At 34.4% G+C, this 14,523-nt stretch overlaps 1 protein-coding gene across 2 annotated transcripts in view; it reads left to right on the top strand.

The window, feature by feature from the left end:
• The window catches only part of JAK2 (Janus kinase 2), a 124,254-nt gene extending 110,368 nt beyond the window's left edge, over positions 1-13,886 (top strand). For both annotated transcript variants that reach the window (XM_070375849.1, XM_005891362.3), the window contains exons 20-25: positions 203-392; positions 999-1,123; positions 1,536-1,708; positions 10,994-11,111; positions 12,627-12,740; positions 12,988-13,886. In XM_070375849.1, the coding sequence (XP_070231950.1) occupies positions 203-392; positions 999-1,123; positions 1,536-1,708; positions 10,994-11,111; positions 12,627-12,740; positions 12,988-13,095 (828 nt within the window). In that variant the 3' untranslated portion in view covers positions 13,096-13,886. The remainder of the gene's footprint in view (positions 1-202; positions 393-998; positions 1,124-1,535; positions 1,709-10,993; positions 11,112-12,626; positions 12,741-12,987) is intronic.
• Positions 13,887-14,523: the final 637 nt, after the last annotated feature.

Consider the following 14,523-nt stretch of genomic DNA (forward strand, 5'->3'; position numbering starts at 1 on the left):
TCTAATTCCTTTTGGAGAAACTAAATATTTAGGCTTACTATCCACCTACTAAAATATTATCTCCTTTTTCTGAAAGTTGTTTAATGTGAGTTTAGAGATACATCTTCTAATTCTAGCTGCTGAAATTGACTGTATAATCATAATTAGTAATTTTTCTAGAAAACTTGAGATTTCTATCTTAATGTGATATGTGCTGTTTAAGGGTAATTTTGGGAGTGTGGAGATGTGTCGGTATGACCCTCTACAAGACAATACTGGGGAGGTGGTGGCTGTGAAAAAGCTCCAGCACAGTACTGAAGAGCACCTCAGAGACTTCGAAAGAGAAATTGAAATCCTTAAATCCTTGCAGCATGACAACATTGTAAAGTACAAAGGAGTCTGCTACAGTGCTGGTATGTTGCCCATTGATACTTTTTTTGAACTTAGGATATGTCTTTGGCATACTGGGTAATAGAAACACGTGATGTCCCAAGATCTGGACTTAAAGTATTCCAGTGTCCAGAGAAGGAAACATTCTGTATGACTGGAGATTGTGTTTGGTGTTGGGCTGTAACTACAGGAAATCCTTGATTACTTGGCTGATCATTCTTTTCAGTGAGGATGGTGGTTACCATTTTTGCTTTAGCGTACCAAGGGAATATCATTTCTAAAGAAAGAAATTGTTCATATTTTCTATGAAAATATTATTTTTTAATTAGATCCTTTTTATTCAGTATAGATGAAGAGAAAGTAAGTTTTCTCATCAGCTTATTTTGATTTGCATAAATGGTTACAGGAGATTAAAACATAAGTATTTCTAAAACTTTATGTTCAGACCATTTTGTTTCAGAAAGTTAGTGTTCCTAAATACCACATGACCTTTAATTTATAATCAGGTTTTGTCATCTTAGACTCAGATTTTATATCTCTTTAGGTCATTCATACACAGTTATGTTATATTAGTTCATCAATAAAACATGACAGAATAAAACATTATGTTCTCATTTGTGTGTTAATAGGCCGGCATAATCTAAGATTAATTATGGAGTATTTACCATATGGAAGTTTACGAGACTATCTCCAAAAACATAAAGAACGGATAGATCATAAAAAACTTCTGCAATACACATCTCAGATATGCAAGGTACCTAATATCATGGCTATTTGTTGTAAATGAAAAGAGTTTGTGTTTAGTTGCTCAGTCATGTCTGACTCTTTTGGGATGGGACCCCATGAACTATAGCCCGCCAGACTCCTTTGTTCATGGGTTTCTCTAGGCAAGATTATTGGAGTGGGTAGCCATTCCCTTCTCCAGGAGATCTTCCTGACCCAAGGATTGTACCTAGGTCTCCTGTATCACAGGTGGATTCTTTACCATCTTAGCCACAGGGAAGCCCAAATAAAGAGAATACGTTGAAGTAATTATTAAGAAATAATATTTTTTTTCCTATATTCTCTAGAATTTTCCTTAGATAATTAAGGGAGTAGATAACCAGAAGACTAAATTGTTTATGTTTATTAAGCTGGCTGAAAGAAAAATGTTATTTTATCCATAGGGGATGGAATATCTTGGTACAAAAAGATATATCCACAGGGATCTGGCAACAAGGAATATATTAGTGGAGAATGAAAACAGAGTTAAAATAGGAGATTTTGGATTAACCAAAGTCTTGCCACAAGACAAAGAGTACTACAAAGTGAAAGAGCCTGGTGAAAGTCCCATATTCTGGTGAGTATGTTTTAGTACCATAAAATAAAGTTTTAGAGCACAAACTTCAAGCTTTATTTTTATTTTTAGTAGTTTATCATTTATATATTTATAATAATAATCAATGAAGTTGATTGATGTTTTCCACTCCCTATGTTTTCCACTGGGAATTTTATGGTTTTGGGTCAAACACTCAAGTTTTTAATCTGTTTTGATGTTAATTTTTATATGTGGTGTAAGATAATGGTCTAATTTCATTCTTTTGCATGTATCTGTGCAATTTTCTCAACACCATTTATTGAAGAACTGTCCTTTCTCCATGCTACCTCCAGCTTTGTTCTTCTTTATCAAGGTTGTTCCCTTTCTCAAAGGATCTTTTGTAGTTTCATACAAACTTTAGAATTTTTTCTAGTTCTGTGGAGTTTTGATAAGAATTGCATTAGATCTGTAGATTGCTCTGAGTGCTGTTGTTGTTCAGTAGCCATGTTGTGTCTGACTCTTTGCGACCCCGTGGACTGTAGCACACCAGGCCTCCCTGTCCTTCACCATCTGTCCCGGAGTTTCCCCAAGTTCATGTCGATTGTATCAGTGATGCCATCCAGCTATCTCATCCTCTGATGCCCTCTTCTCCTTCTGCCCTCAATCTTTCCTAGCTTCAGGGACTTTTCCAATGAGTCAGCTGTTCGCATCAGGTGACCAAAATACTAGAGCTTCAGCTTCAGCCTCAGTCCTTCCAGTGAGTATTCAAAGTTGATTGATTTTTGCTTTAAGATTGACTGGTTTGTTCTCCTTGCTGTCCACGGGACTCTCAAGAGTCTTCTCCAGCACCACAGTTTGAAAGCATCAGTTCTTTGGTGCTCTACCTTCCTTATGGTCCAGTTCTCACATCCATACATGACTACTGGAAAGACCATAGCCTTGACTATACGGACCTTAGTCAGCAAACTGATGTCCTTCCTTTTTAATATACTGTCTAGGTTTGTTATAGCTTTCTTCGAAGAAGCAAGCATCTTCTAATTTCATGGCTGCAGTCACCATCTGCAGTGATTTTAGAGCCCAAGAAGAGGAAATCTGTCACTGCTTCCACCTTTTCCCCTGCTCTATTTGCCATGAAGTGATGGGATCAGATGCTGTGATCTTGGTTTTGTAATATTGAGTTTTAAGCCAGCTTTTTCATTCTCCTCTTTAGAGGTTCTTTAGTTCCTCTTTGCTTTCTGCCACTAAAGTGGTATCATCTGCATATCTGAATTTGTTGATATTTCTCCGGCAGTCTTGATTACAGCTTGTAACTCATCCAGCCCAGCATTTCGCATAATGTGCTCTGTGTATAAGTTAAATAAACAGGGTGACAATAAACAGCCTTTTCATACTCCTCTCTCAATTTTGAACCAGTTAATTATTCCATATAAGGTTCTAGCTGTTGCTTGTTGGCCAGCATACATGTTTCTCAGGATGGTAAGATGGTCTGGTATTACCATCTCTTTAAGAATTTTCTAGATTTTTGTGATCCACACTGTCACAGACTTTAGCATAGTCAGTGAAACAGGTAGATATTTTTCTGGAATTGCCTTGATCCATTGAATGTTGGCAACTTGATCTCCAAGTTGTTCTTGCTTGAACATCTGGAAGTTCTCGGTTCATGTAGTGCTGAAGCCTAGGTTAGGGGATTTTGAGCATAACCTTACTAGCATGGGAAATGAGTTCAATTGTCTGGTAGTTTTAGCATTCTTTAGTACTCTGCTTCTCGGAAATTGGGATGAAGATCAACTTTTTCCTGTCCCGTGGCCACTGCTGAGTTTTTCAAAGTTGCTGACATACTGAGTGCAGCACTTTAATAGTTATCTAGGTTGGTCATAGCTTTTCTTCCAAAGAGCAAGCATCTTTTAATACCATGGCTGCAGTCACCATCCAGTGATTTTGGAGCCTAAGAAAATAAAATCTGTCACTGTTTCCATTGTTCCACTATCTATTTGCCATGAAGTGATGGGACCAGATGCCATGATCTTAGTTTTTTGAATGTTGAGTTTTAAGCCAGCTTTTTACTCTCCTCTTTCACCTTCATCAGGAGGCTCTTCAGTTCCTCTTCACTTTCTGCCATTTTCAGTCTTTATTTCTGCCCTCGTCTTTGTTCTTTCCCTCCTTCTAATAACTTTGGACTTTGATCTTCTTTTTCTGGTTACTTTAGGTGTAAATTCAGATTGTTAGATTTTTCTTGTTTCTTGAGGTAGGTCTGTATTGTTATGAGCTTCCTTCCTAGAACTACTTTTGGTGCATTCAGTAGATTTTGGTGTGCTTTATTTCTGTTTTCATTTGTCTTTGGATGTTATTTTTCTCTTTTGATTTCTCCATTGACCTACTAGTTGTTTAGTAGCATGTTTATTTTTAAAAGTTTATGTTTATTACTTTTGGCTGCACTGGATCTTTGTTGCTGTGCTCCAGCTTTCTCTAGTTGTGGCTAGCAGGGCCTGTTTTCTAATTGCAGTGCCCTGGCTTCTGTTGCAGTGGCTTCTCTTGTTGGGTAGCATGGGCTCTAGGGTGTGCAGGCTTCAGTAGTTGTACAGGGGCTCAGTGGCTGCAGCTTGTAGGCTGTAGAGCATGGACTCAGTAGTTGTGGCACATGGGCTTAGTTGTCTCGTGGCATGTGCAATCTTCCCAGATGAGGAATTGAACCAGTAAGCAAGGTGGATTCTTAACCACTGGACCACCAGGGAAGCCCCAGCATGTTGTTTAATCTTCATATTTTTGTGGTTTTCCAATTTTCTTATCGCGATCTCTAATTTCATACCATTATACTTGGAAAAGATGGTTGATATGATTTCAGTCTTCTTGAATTATTGAGACAACTCATGACTTAATATGTGATCTGTCTTGGAATATTCCATGTGCACCTTAGAAGAATGAGTATTCTGTACATAGCTTTGAACTCCATCTCACCTAATATGTCATTTAAGGCGAGCTGTTTCCTTATTGATTTTTCTGTAAATGATCTATCCACTGCTGTAAGTGGGGTGTTAAAGTCCCCTACTGTTGTTATTGTATTGTTTTTAATTCCTCCCTTTAGGTCTGATAATATTTGCTTTATATATTTTGGTGCTCCTATATATGTATAAATGTGTATTTATAAATATATTTTCCCTTCCATCTAGTCTGTGTGTGTCTTTACTTCTGAAATGAATCTCTTTTATGTATACATAGATACATACACACATGATGCAATTGTATGTACATACACATACAAGGGCATACTACTTAGCCTTAAAAAATAATGAAATTTTGTCATTTGCAACAACATGGATGAATTTAGAGGGTCAGACAGAGAAAGATAAATACTGTATGATATCACTTATATTTGGGATCAAAAATACAACAAACTAGTGAATATAACAAAAAAGCAGACTCACAGATACAGAGAGTAAACTAGTGGTTACAAGTAGGGAGGGGCATTATGGGGGTGGCCGAATGGGAGGTACAAACTACTGGACGTGAGATAGGCTACAGGGATATATTTGTTCAACATGGGGAATATAGCTAATATTTTGTACTAACTGTAAATGGTGTATAACCTTTAAAAATCATATAAAAATTTTTTTAAAAATCAGGTGCAAAAAAGGTGTATTAAACCAACATTAAAGAAACTTGCAAAAATGTAAAACATACAACTCTAAATACAAAATTTGTTGTTTTGGAAAAGTTATTTTTTATAAAAATATTATTTATGCTAGTATTACTGGGTTTATTGTTATTTTTAATGATACTTTTATGTCTCCTTGGTTTTGAAATCTAATGTGGTAAATATTAGTAGATACAACCCACATAAACAAAAGCTTTGGGGGCATGTCAGTAAATTTTTAGTGTATAGGGGACTTCATACCAGAACTGGAGGTATAGAGAGTGCATTGTGTTAAGGAGAGGCTAACAAGCAGAGAGGACTACTTAGACAACTTTTTCAGGTATCTAGGTCATTGATTTTGAAACCCTTTGTGCATATATACCCATTGAAAGAATTATCAAAAGCTATATTCTTTATGAAACATTTTAAAATTTTATATGGTTGTAAATATTTTGTAAAGTATTATAAATAATGACATTAATACAAGGTGTATCAATCCTTTAGAGATATACAGTGAAATCCAAATGCCACAGCAACTTGATAAAGATTGTCACCCACTTAAAAAGGTATAGGAAGAGACTGTCTTTTTGATAGAAACTTTATGTTATTCCTTTTTCTCTTTAAAATTATGTTTACACCTCCCTTCTCAGAATTCTGCATAATGTATTTTATTTTGCACTTGGAATATATCTTGATAATCTCCTCTGTAACCAAAATACATATATAAATTGAATTAATTTTAAAATTTCCTGTGACCACAAAACTATTCATTTTTTTCCTTCTGGATTGAACTATCACTGAAGTTACTGTCAGGGTGCAATTTCCAATGCAATATAAATGAATTATTAATTTGGATTAGTTATTTGACTAGTTCTTTAAAAATGTTTATTGCAATCATTTCTTAATGAGATATGGAGTTTTTTTTTCCCCCTCCAACTAGTCCATATAGCCTTAGATAAATATTATTTACTGGTATAAGGGGACCAGATTCAACATAAATTCCAAGTCTATTTTTGTTTTTGTAAGCACAGAGAAAACTTTTTTGTATAAATGAGATGGAAATGGAAGGAGTTTTGTTATGTCATTCACGTTTATGACTTGTGATAAGCAAAACAATATGCAGTGATCTACTGATAGAATTTGTTAGCTGGCAATTTCATTAGATCCATTCTGTTTTCAATTTCATAGAAAACAAAGAATTAAACCCACTTGATTTTCAAAAGTAGATTTACTACCCAATCATTAGGGTCTTTCATTTTCTCAGTTTCCAGGAAGTATGCCAAAATTTTTTTTTCAAATTAATTCAAATCATGGTATTACTCTCATGTAGAGGCATCTTGTTTATACATTTATAAAAAGTTAAGAAACAGAATATTAATTTTGATACAGTATTTTAAATAATGTTTTATAATTTTAAATACATGATTTAAATATGGCAATCCCTTGCGCTATCTCAAAGATTGAGTCACTTAATGAGGAATGTCCTTCATTCAATCTGCTTAGCAATACCAGGCCTCATAAACAAACACACTTATTTTCCGACAGAAAAAACCTTAGTTCATTTTTCAGTTCAAGTAATTAATGTTATGAAATACTGTTTTTAAAAAAATCATTATAAACTATAGAACACATGTGCAGAGAGACAAGTTTACAATGAAGCTAACAAGGCATATCTGTCAGATTTCCTTCTTTTTGAGATTCTTTCTTTTCTAATTTTAAATATTCACTTTTATACCTAACTTTATATTCTTATCATAAAGAAGGCCCCTAAAGCTTTGGGCCCTGTATTTCTTCCTGAATATCTGGAAAGATTAATCACAAAGGAAATCAGGATAAGCTTATGTGCATGCATGCATGCTAAGTCACTTCAGTTGTGTCTGACTCTTTGCGACCTCATGGACTGTAGCCTTCCTGTCCAGAGGAGGACTGCAGGCTCCTCTGTCTGTGGGATTCTCCAGGTGAGGATAGTGGAGTGGATTGCTATGCCCTCCTCCAGGGCAGGATAAGCTTAAGATGATATATATTTAGTATAATTAATTTCCTTATTAAACAAGATAAATTGCTTCTCATTACTTAATTTCCTAATACATAATACAGAATAAAATATTGTTAAGATTATGTTTTATGAAGTAAGGCATATGGTAAAAGGCCTATTACTCCTTCAGTAAATAAATGTTTTAGGGAAATTGAACTCTGATGTTTGACTTTGTGCTGCTCAGTCGCATCAACTCTTTGCAACCTGTAGACTGTAATTCACCAGGGATTTTCCAGGCAAGAATACTGGAATGAGTTTCCATTTCCTTCTCCAGCATATCTTCCCCACCCAGTGATCCAGCCCATGTCTCTTGCATCTCCTGCATTGATAGGTGGATTCTTTACCAGGATTGCCACCTGGGAAGCCTGATGTTTGACTTTGGGGACTCACTAATAAGAAGCTTGTATAAAAATCAGAAACCTTATCATTGATCATGATCAAGATTTTATGTGTTTAATGAAAAAGAAAGCTATATACTGCTAGAAACTAATCAGATAGTATATTGTTTTATTTTCATAGTAGCAAGTAAAAATATTAAGTGTTTTATGTAAGTAAATGAGGTCAACTAATTTTTACATATTTCAGAAGGAGTTGACAGAATATATTTTAACTAACTTATTGAAAAGTAAACACTAAAGTTTGAAAGAAATAATAATTTTTATCCATCAGATTTAGCCACCATATTTTTTAAAATATGTAATTTCATTTAAAAGAATCATTGTCATCTATATTGCTTTTATTGTTCACAAGTGTTGTTTAGCTTACAGCTTGCCCTGTAGGTTTGTATTAAGAAGAACTAAGGGAAAAGGCTTCTGCTGAGATTTTTTTTTTTAATTATTAAAGCAGGGTTTTGAATTAATGACAAATCCTTATACTGCTCTTGCTATAGAGCCCCTTGGAAATATTTGTATATTTTTCTGCTTACTCCTCACCTGGTTTGAAGATCTCTGTACTAGTCATGAGATAAAGATCTAACGAAGACTGTAATGGCAGTATTGGATTGGGAGGCTGATTGGAGACATAACTAAGACATACTAAAGAAACTTAGTGACTCAGTAGACTTTGGAGTGAGAGATGAGTCAAATATAATTCTTAAGATTTTGAGTTTAGGGAGTTAGATAGATTTGATGTCATTCATTGATTGCACAGAGAAAGCAAAATAATCTTGTACAGGTGGGCTGGATTTCTTTTTGCCTATGGAACTTTAATGTGTAAATTTTAAGTAAGTCTGAAACATAAAAGAAATGTCAAAGTGGCTGTAAATTTGGGAGACCTTAGTGTGTAAGTGGATGATACTATCTAAGGGAATTTTTTTGAACGAGAGGAAAAGCTCTGATTATGGAACTTGGGGGAAACCCAACTTTAGAGAATTGAGAAAAGGAGGGAACGTGCTGGGGAAATGCCATTAAAAACGAATCTCCTCACAACCCAGAAAGCCTCTCCCCCAAAACAGAACAGAAAGAAAACACTTTGGTTACTGAATAAACATTAATCCAGAAAGTAATATGCACCATAAGCAGTCTGCTAAGAGGTTGCCAAAAAACAGAAAGAAATCTCACTCTTGGATATGGCCAAGCCAGTTCAACTCGTTCCATATATGTTCTCAGGATAAACAGTAACTAGTCCTCAAGTAAGAGGACTCGACAGCATCATCTGTCACACATAAGTTCATCCTAAATTCACTTAGTAATAGGAGTGCCCATTTGTGTTAGCTAATTGGCTTTATCCAAAGGAAAAATAAACTTCTCATATTTTTATGATAGGAGATAGTTTTGCAACTTGCAGGAGGCACCAGCCCAAGTTAGGCTCCTGCCCTCCCACTTAAACTGGGATGTAGGGGCATGATCTTCCTTGATAACTGCATTCTGAAGAGGTGGTTTCCAGGTTCTTGAGAAAGACATTGCTATATGTAAACCTGGCAAGAGGCTTTTAAACAAAAGCTTTTAAAAAGATTTTTACATATATTTCAAATAGAGAATTCACAATTCTACATTTTCTAAAGTAAATGAGAAGAGAGTCCTTTCTCTCCTTTTCTACATGGGCTTCTTTTTTCCTTTGTATTTATCCTTACATATATAATGTGAAAATGAAGGGAGAAATTACAGAGTGCTTTCATGAAAGCCAAAGTAAGAGAATATTTTGCAAAGGTTGAGGAAGTAGCACTCCTCTTCAAGGAGGTTATATTCCATTTGTGGGATTAACATAACTAAATATGTAAATTTTTAAAATAAATATTAAAATAATGGTAAATTGTGTAGTATAGACTGAAAGTACAATAGAAATTCAGTAGCATGAGGTCATAAGACCTTAAGTAGTTAGAGAAGGATTTCTAGAAGTGAGGAACCATAGGCTGAAGGAGAGAAGGAGATTTTGAAGGAGAGATTCAGTTCATATAATTCATATTTTAAATCTAAGTTTAAAACAGATCTTTCGTTATTCTCTATAATGAATATAAACATTGTGGACCATGATATGCATAATCCATTGGCCAAAATTCTCCCTTGGGTAGTGTTAATACTTGAGGGAAAGGATGACACCATTTTCCCCTGTGACTTTCTATTTTCTATGTTCCCTCTTTTAATCACCCCCTTTCAGATTAACAGTTATTTGTTTTATATGTTAATAGCGTCAAGTCTTCTCCAGCTTAAAGGGCACTTTTTTCTTTAGGATACTTGCATGCATGCCAAGTCACTTCAGTTGTGTCTGACTCTGTTTGACCTTATGGACTGCAGCTTGCCAGGCTCCTCTGTCCGTGGATTCTCCGAGCGAAAATACTGGAGTGGATTGCCATGTCCTCCTCCAGGGGATCTTCCCAACTCAGGGATCAGACCCTTGTCTCCTGCATTGCAGGCAGATCCTTTACCATCTGAGCCACCAGGGAAGCCCCCCTAGAATACTTACCTGGATTCATTTTAAGCTTAACTTGGAAAGATCAGCTTTTTTTTTTTTTTCCATTTCTTTGAAAGTACTGTGCAGTTAACCTTGGTGTTAAGGAGACAAAATTAAATTTTTTTTTTTTTTTTTTTGCTTTTAGTTATCTTTCTGTGTTGTGGTTCCCAAGACCAGCCTCAGGTTTGATCATTCACTGGAAGGACTCATAGGACTCAGCATACAGTCATAAGCATGACTATGACTCTTACAGAGAAAGGATAGAAAGAAAAATCAGCAAAAGGAAAAGACTCTGTGGCGATGCCTGGAGGAAACCAAGCACATGTTTTCAAGTGTCCTCTCCCAGTAAAGTCACATGGGACACACTTAATTCCCCCAGCAATAAATTCTGACTACACGTGTGAAATGTCATCTACTAAGGAAACTTAATAGAGACTCAGTGCCCACAGTTTTTATTGGAACTGATCCATGTAGATATTTTCTGTCTGGCATATACCAAAACTCTAGACTCATATTGTCTACGGAAATGGTTTAGGTGCAGTAAGCCACTTCTGTCATTTAGGGAATTGTGGAAACCCTCCTGAATATAACATCCCAGGTGCCAGTCAAGTGTCAGCATTCAACCAACAGACCTTTTTGATGATTGCAAACTCAGGCCTGATGTGTTAACCCTTTTCTGTACACCTTGTTTTTTATTTTGTTTTTAAATCCAGTGATTTGCAGGTAAAATCAAGAGTTGGCACATCAAGTAACTCTTTTAAATATATTACAGGTATGCACCAGAATCACTGACAGAGAGCAAGTTTTCTGTGGCTTCAGATGTTTGGAGCTTTGGAGTGGTTCTGTATGAACTTTTCACATATATTGACAAGAGTAAAAGCCCACCAGCGGTCAGTATGCTTTTTGTTTACTTTCATTTTTTTTTTTAACATGAGAAAAGCGTTTCAAAAGAATAATAGTAAACTTAGGGTTATTTTAGAGTTCCTATTGGTTATTTATAAGACAACAAGCAACAAAATAACCCCCAAACTAACACATTAAATTAACTTGAGGTTTTGAAAGGTGGGGATTGTAGTACTGTTTAATATATTCTCTTTATATTATTTTTAGTAAATCCAATAAACTCATTCTTCCCAGGAATTATTGCAAATGTTAAACCTTTTAAAATAATATTTTTTCTATTCATTGTATAATTTTAATATAGGACAGTATAGAAAAGAAAATGAAAGTAATCTCTAATTCAGCTACTCAGAGGTAACCACTTTAATACTGTAGTATGTTTTCTTTCAGGATTCTTTTAATTTTATATGTAAAAATTAAATTTTATTAAAAAGTTTTATTTGTAAAATGAGTCATACTGTACAGTTTGCTTTCCTGCTTTTTCATTAGATTATAACATGGACATTTTCCTATGTTAGTAAATACTACAAATATGACTTCTAATTTCTTGGTGATGTTTCAACATAAAGATATAGTTTCTGGACAATCATTTTCTGTTTTTCAGCCTTTTAAGTAACACTCATTGAACATAGTGGCTATCCTTATATATAAATATTTATGTTTATTTCTGGTTGTCATCTTAGAGTGAAAATGTAATTATATGTGAAATATTATGAGCTCTTACATATAATAGATTTTGATGATTTCAAAATGCTCTCCAGGAAATCTGTATCTCAATTAGACTCTCAGTAGCTGTGCATAGGGGTATGTATTTTATCATTTGTCCGTGTCGACTGTTACATTCCCACGCCAAATTGATGGGAGAGAAGTTGTAGCGATTTGATTTTAATTTGCATTTCTGCCTTTAGTGTGCTTGAGTACATATTTATTGGGCATTTGGGGTAAGTGCATGTGTGCATTGTATCCTCATGTACTTTGCCCATTTTTATATTGGTAACTTTTCTTGCCAGTATACAAGAGTCTTCTGTATTTAAATAAATGTGTTCATTGTAAATATTCCTCTACCTTATGGTTCAGACTTTAATCTTATGAAATTTAAACATATGAACATCTCTCCATTCCATTTATGCTTTAATATTCATTCTGCATTTTTTTATGTCCTCTTCTACATTCAGCTTTTTATTTCAACTGAAATGTGATATGATGTGTTAAAACAAAGTGTGTTTTTAGTTCACTGGTTTTGAATTCTTCTCAGGGGATTTGTGTTGAGGGTGTTATAGTTACAGAAATGGCATTGTAGAGGTTCCACATTTAACAATCTTTTATGAAGTATGACTGAAAAGGAAGTTTTTGAAGTTAAAATAGTCTTTAAAAGTTTTTAAAAGTTTCAAGGTAAGGAAACATACATACATGGGATTTTTCCCATTTACTGGAAGAAATTGAGAATTCTGCTTCAAATTAAATGTACCAAAAATATGTGATTAAAAAGTAGGTTTGTGTTTCAGGAATTTATGCGTATGATTGGCAATGACAAACAAGGACAGATGATTGTGTTCCATTTGATAGAACTCCTGAAGAATAACGGAAGATTACCAAGACCAGATGGATGCCCAGATGAGGTAACAACGTTTTTTTATCCACAGTAATCATGCATTTTCTTTCTCTTTTTACCCAAGGATTTCAGGTCAGTTTATGCAGTTCACTGGACTTTTAGATAAATAGCATAAACATGACTGTGGATGTAGGTATAGCCATGACATACGCCTCTATGAAAAAATTAAGTGGGAGTTCCGAATTCATGTCTTCACCAATTAAAAAATGGCGCTTTGTGTTCATTGTAATTTTGGTTTATTTTCCCTTTTACAGATATATGTGATTATGACAGAATGCTGGAACAATAATGTAAACCAGCGCCCCTCTTTCAGAGACCTAGCAGTTCGAGTTGATCAAATAAGGGACAACATGACTGGATGAAAGAAATGAACTTCACTCTGAGACCAGGATAGACTTACAGAACAAAGTTTTGTATTTCACATTGCTGTGGACTTTTGTTACGTATATCATTATTATGTATATCACAATATTTGCCAGCAAAAGTGTGGAAATACCTGCTTAAAACTTTCGAAGTTTAGTGAGTTTTTCTTCATGAGGATACCAGCCAAAGACATTGATGAAAAGTCCTTAGCAAAGAGTTTTGTAAACTACTTGGGGAACTTGATCAGTCAGTTAACATCACTTTTCTTTGGCAAAAAAAGAAAATTAGACATTTTTCAACTAAGAATTATAAGTGATTAAAAAATTGTAAGTTTTAAATATATACAGAATACGTATGTACAGTTTTTACCATAGTGAATGTGTGACACCTTGGCATCTTGTGTGATGTTTTACACAGGGGCTGGCGTTCATAAGTAATGTTTTATAATTTTTCCATAGTTCTATGATAACTTCACTCTATAGACAAATTAAGATGCTCAGATAATTGAATATGCACCTTTTTGTCCTCGCGCATTTATGTCACTGGCCAGCAATATAAGCAGGTGTATACTTTAGCTTGTTGTTCTGTGTACTGTAAATATTTTTCAAAGCAAAGGGAACAAATGTTTAGTTTTATTTGTATAGGGAATTTTCCTGACCGTCTAGAATACATTTTGAAATGGAACAAGTTTACAAAGATTAACACAATATATTTTCTTATTTGTCTCCCTTGTATCTGTTTGTGGCACGTATGTTTTTTAAATATAACTATCTCCAGATTTTTTCTAAGACCACCGTGAACAGTTTTCTTTTAAAATTTTGAGATTACAAATGCCAGGAATATTGTCATCCCTTGAGCTGTTGGTTACCAATAAGATTCTTCAATCCCTGGGACCTATGGTCATGCATTAAATTTAAGTGTAAGCTATAATAGAGATTTTTTTTTTTCATATATATAAGCCTACTAAGATGCACAGTGGTTTAGGAATTTTTTTCTAAAGAATGTATATTTTAGGGATTTCAGAAATCTATTGCGATCATAAAAGAGATCTTTTTTGTTGTTGTTAGATTCTTATATACAAGGGAGAAATTAAATTGATTTTTTAAAATTATTATTAATTTTATTCAAAAATGCCAGTAGAAAATTCTTAATGTATATCTTGAAGAAAAATGAGTGTTTTCAATTAAGTATAAAGGGTTGTTTATTATTGTTGTCATTTTAGTGCTACTCCATTTTAGACATCATACCTAAAATATGGTGGGTTTGTGTGTGTATGTGTGTTATTTATATAAAGTTTAAAATACTTGGAATTTTGGTTAGAAAGAAAATAGTTCATTTTCAGTGCTATATGCTTCTATATATATATTTTTTTTTTACTTAAAGACTTTAGATTATCTTTCTAACTTTCAGAGCTGGTTTTTTAAATG

Source organism: Bos mutus, chromosome 8 (genome assembly GCF_027580195.1).
Source record: "Bos mutus isolate GX-2022 chromosome 8, NWIPB_WYAK_1.1, whole genome shotgun sequence".
In the NCBI taxonomy this organism is placed as follows: domain Eukaryota; kingdom Metazoa; phylum Chordata; class Mammalia; order Artiodactyla; family Bovidae; genus Bos; species Bos mutus.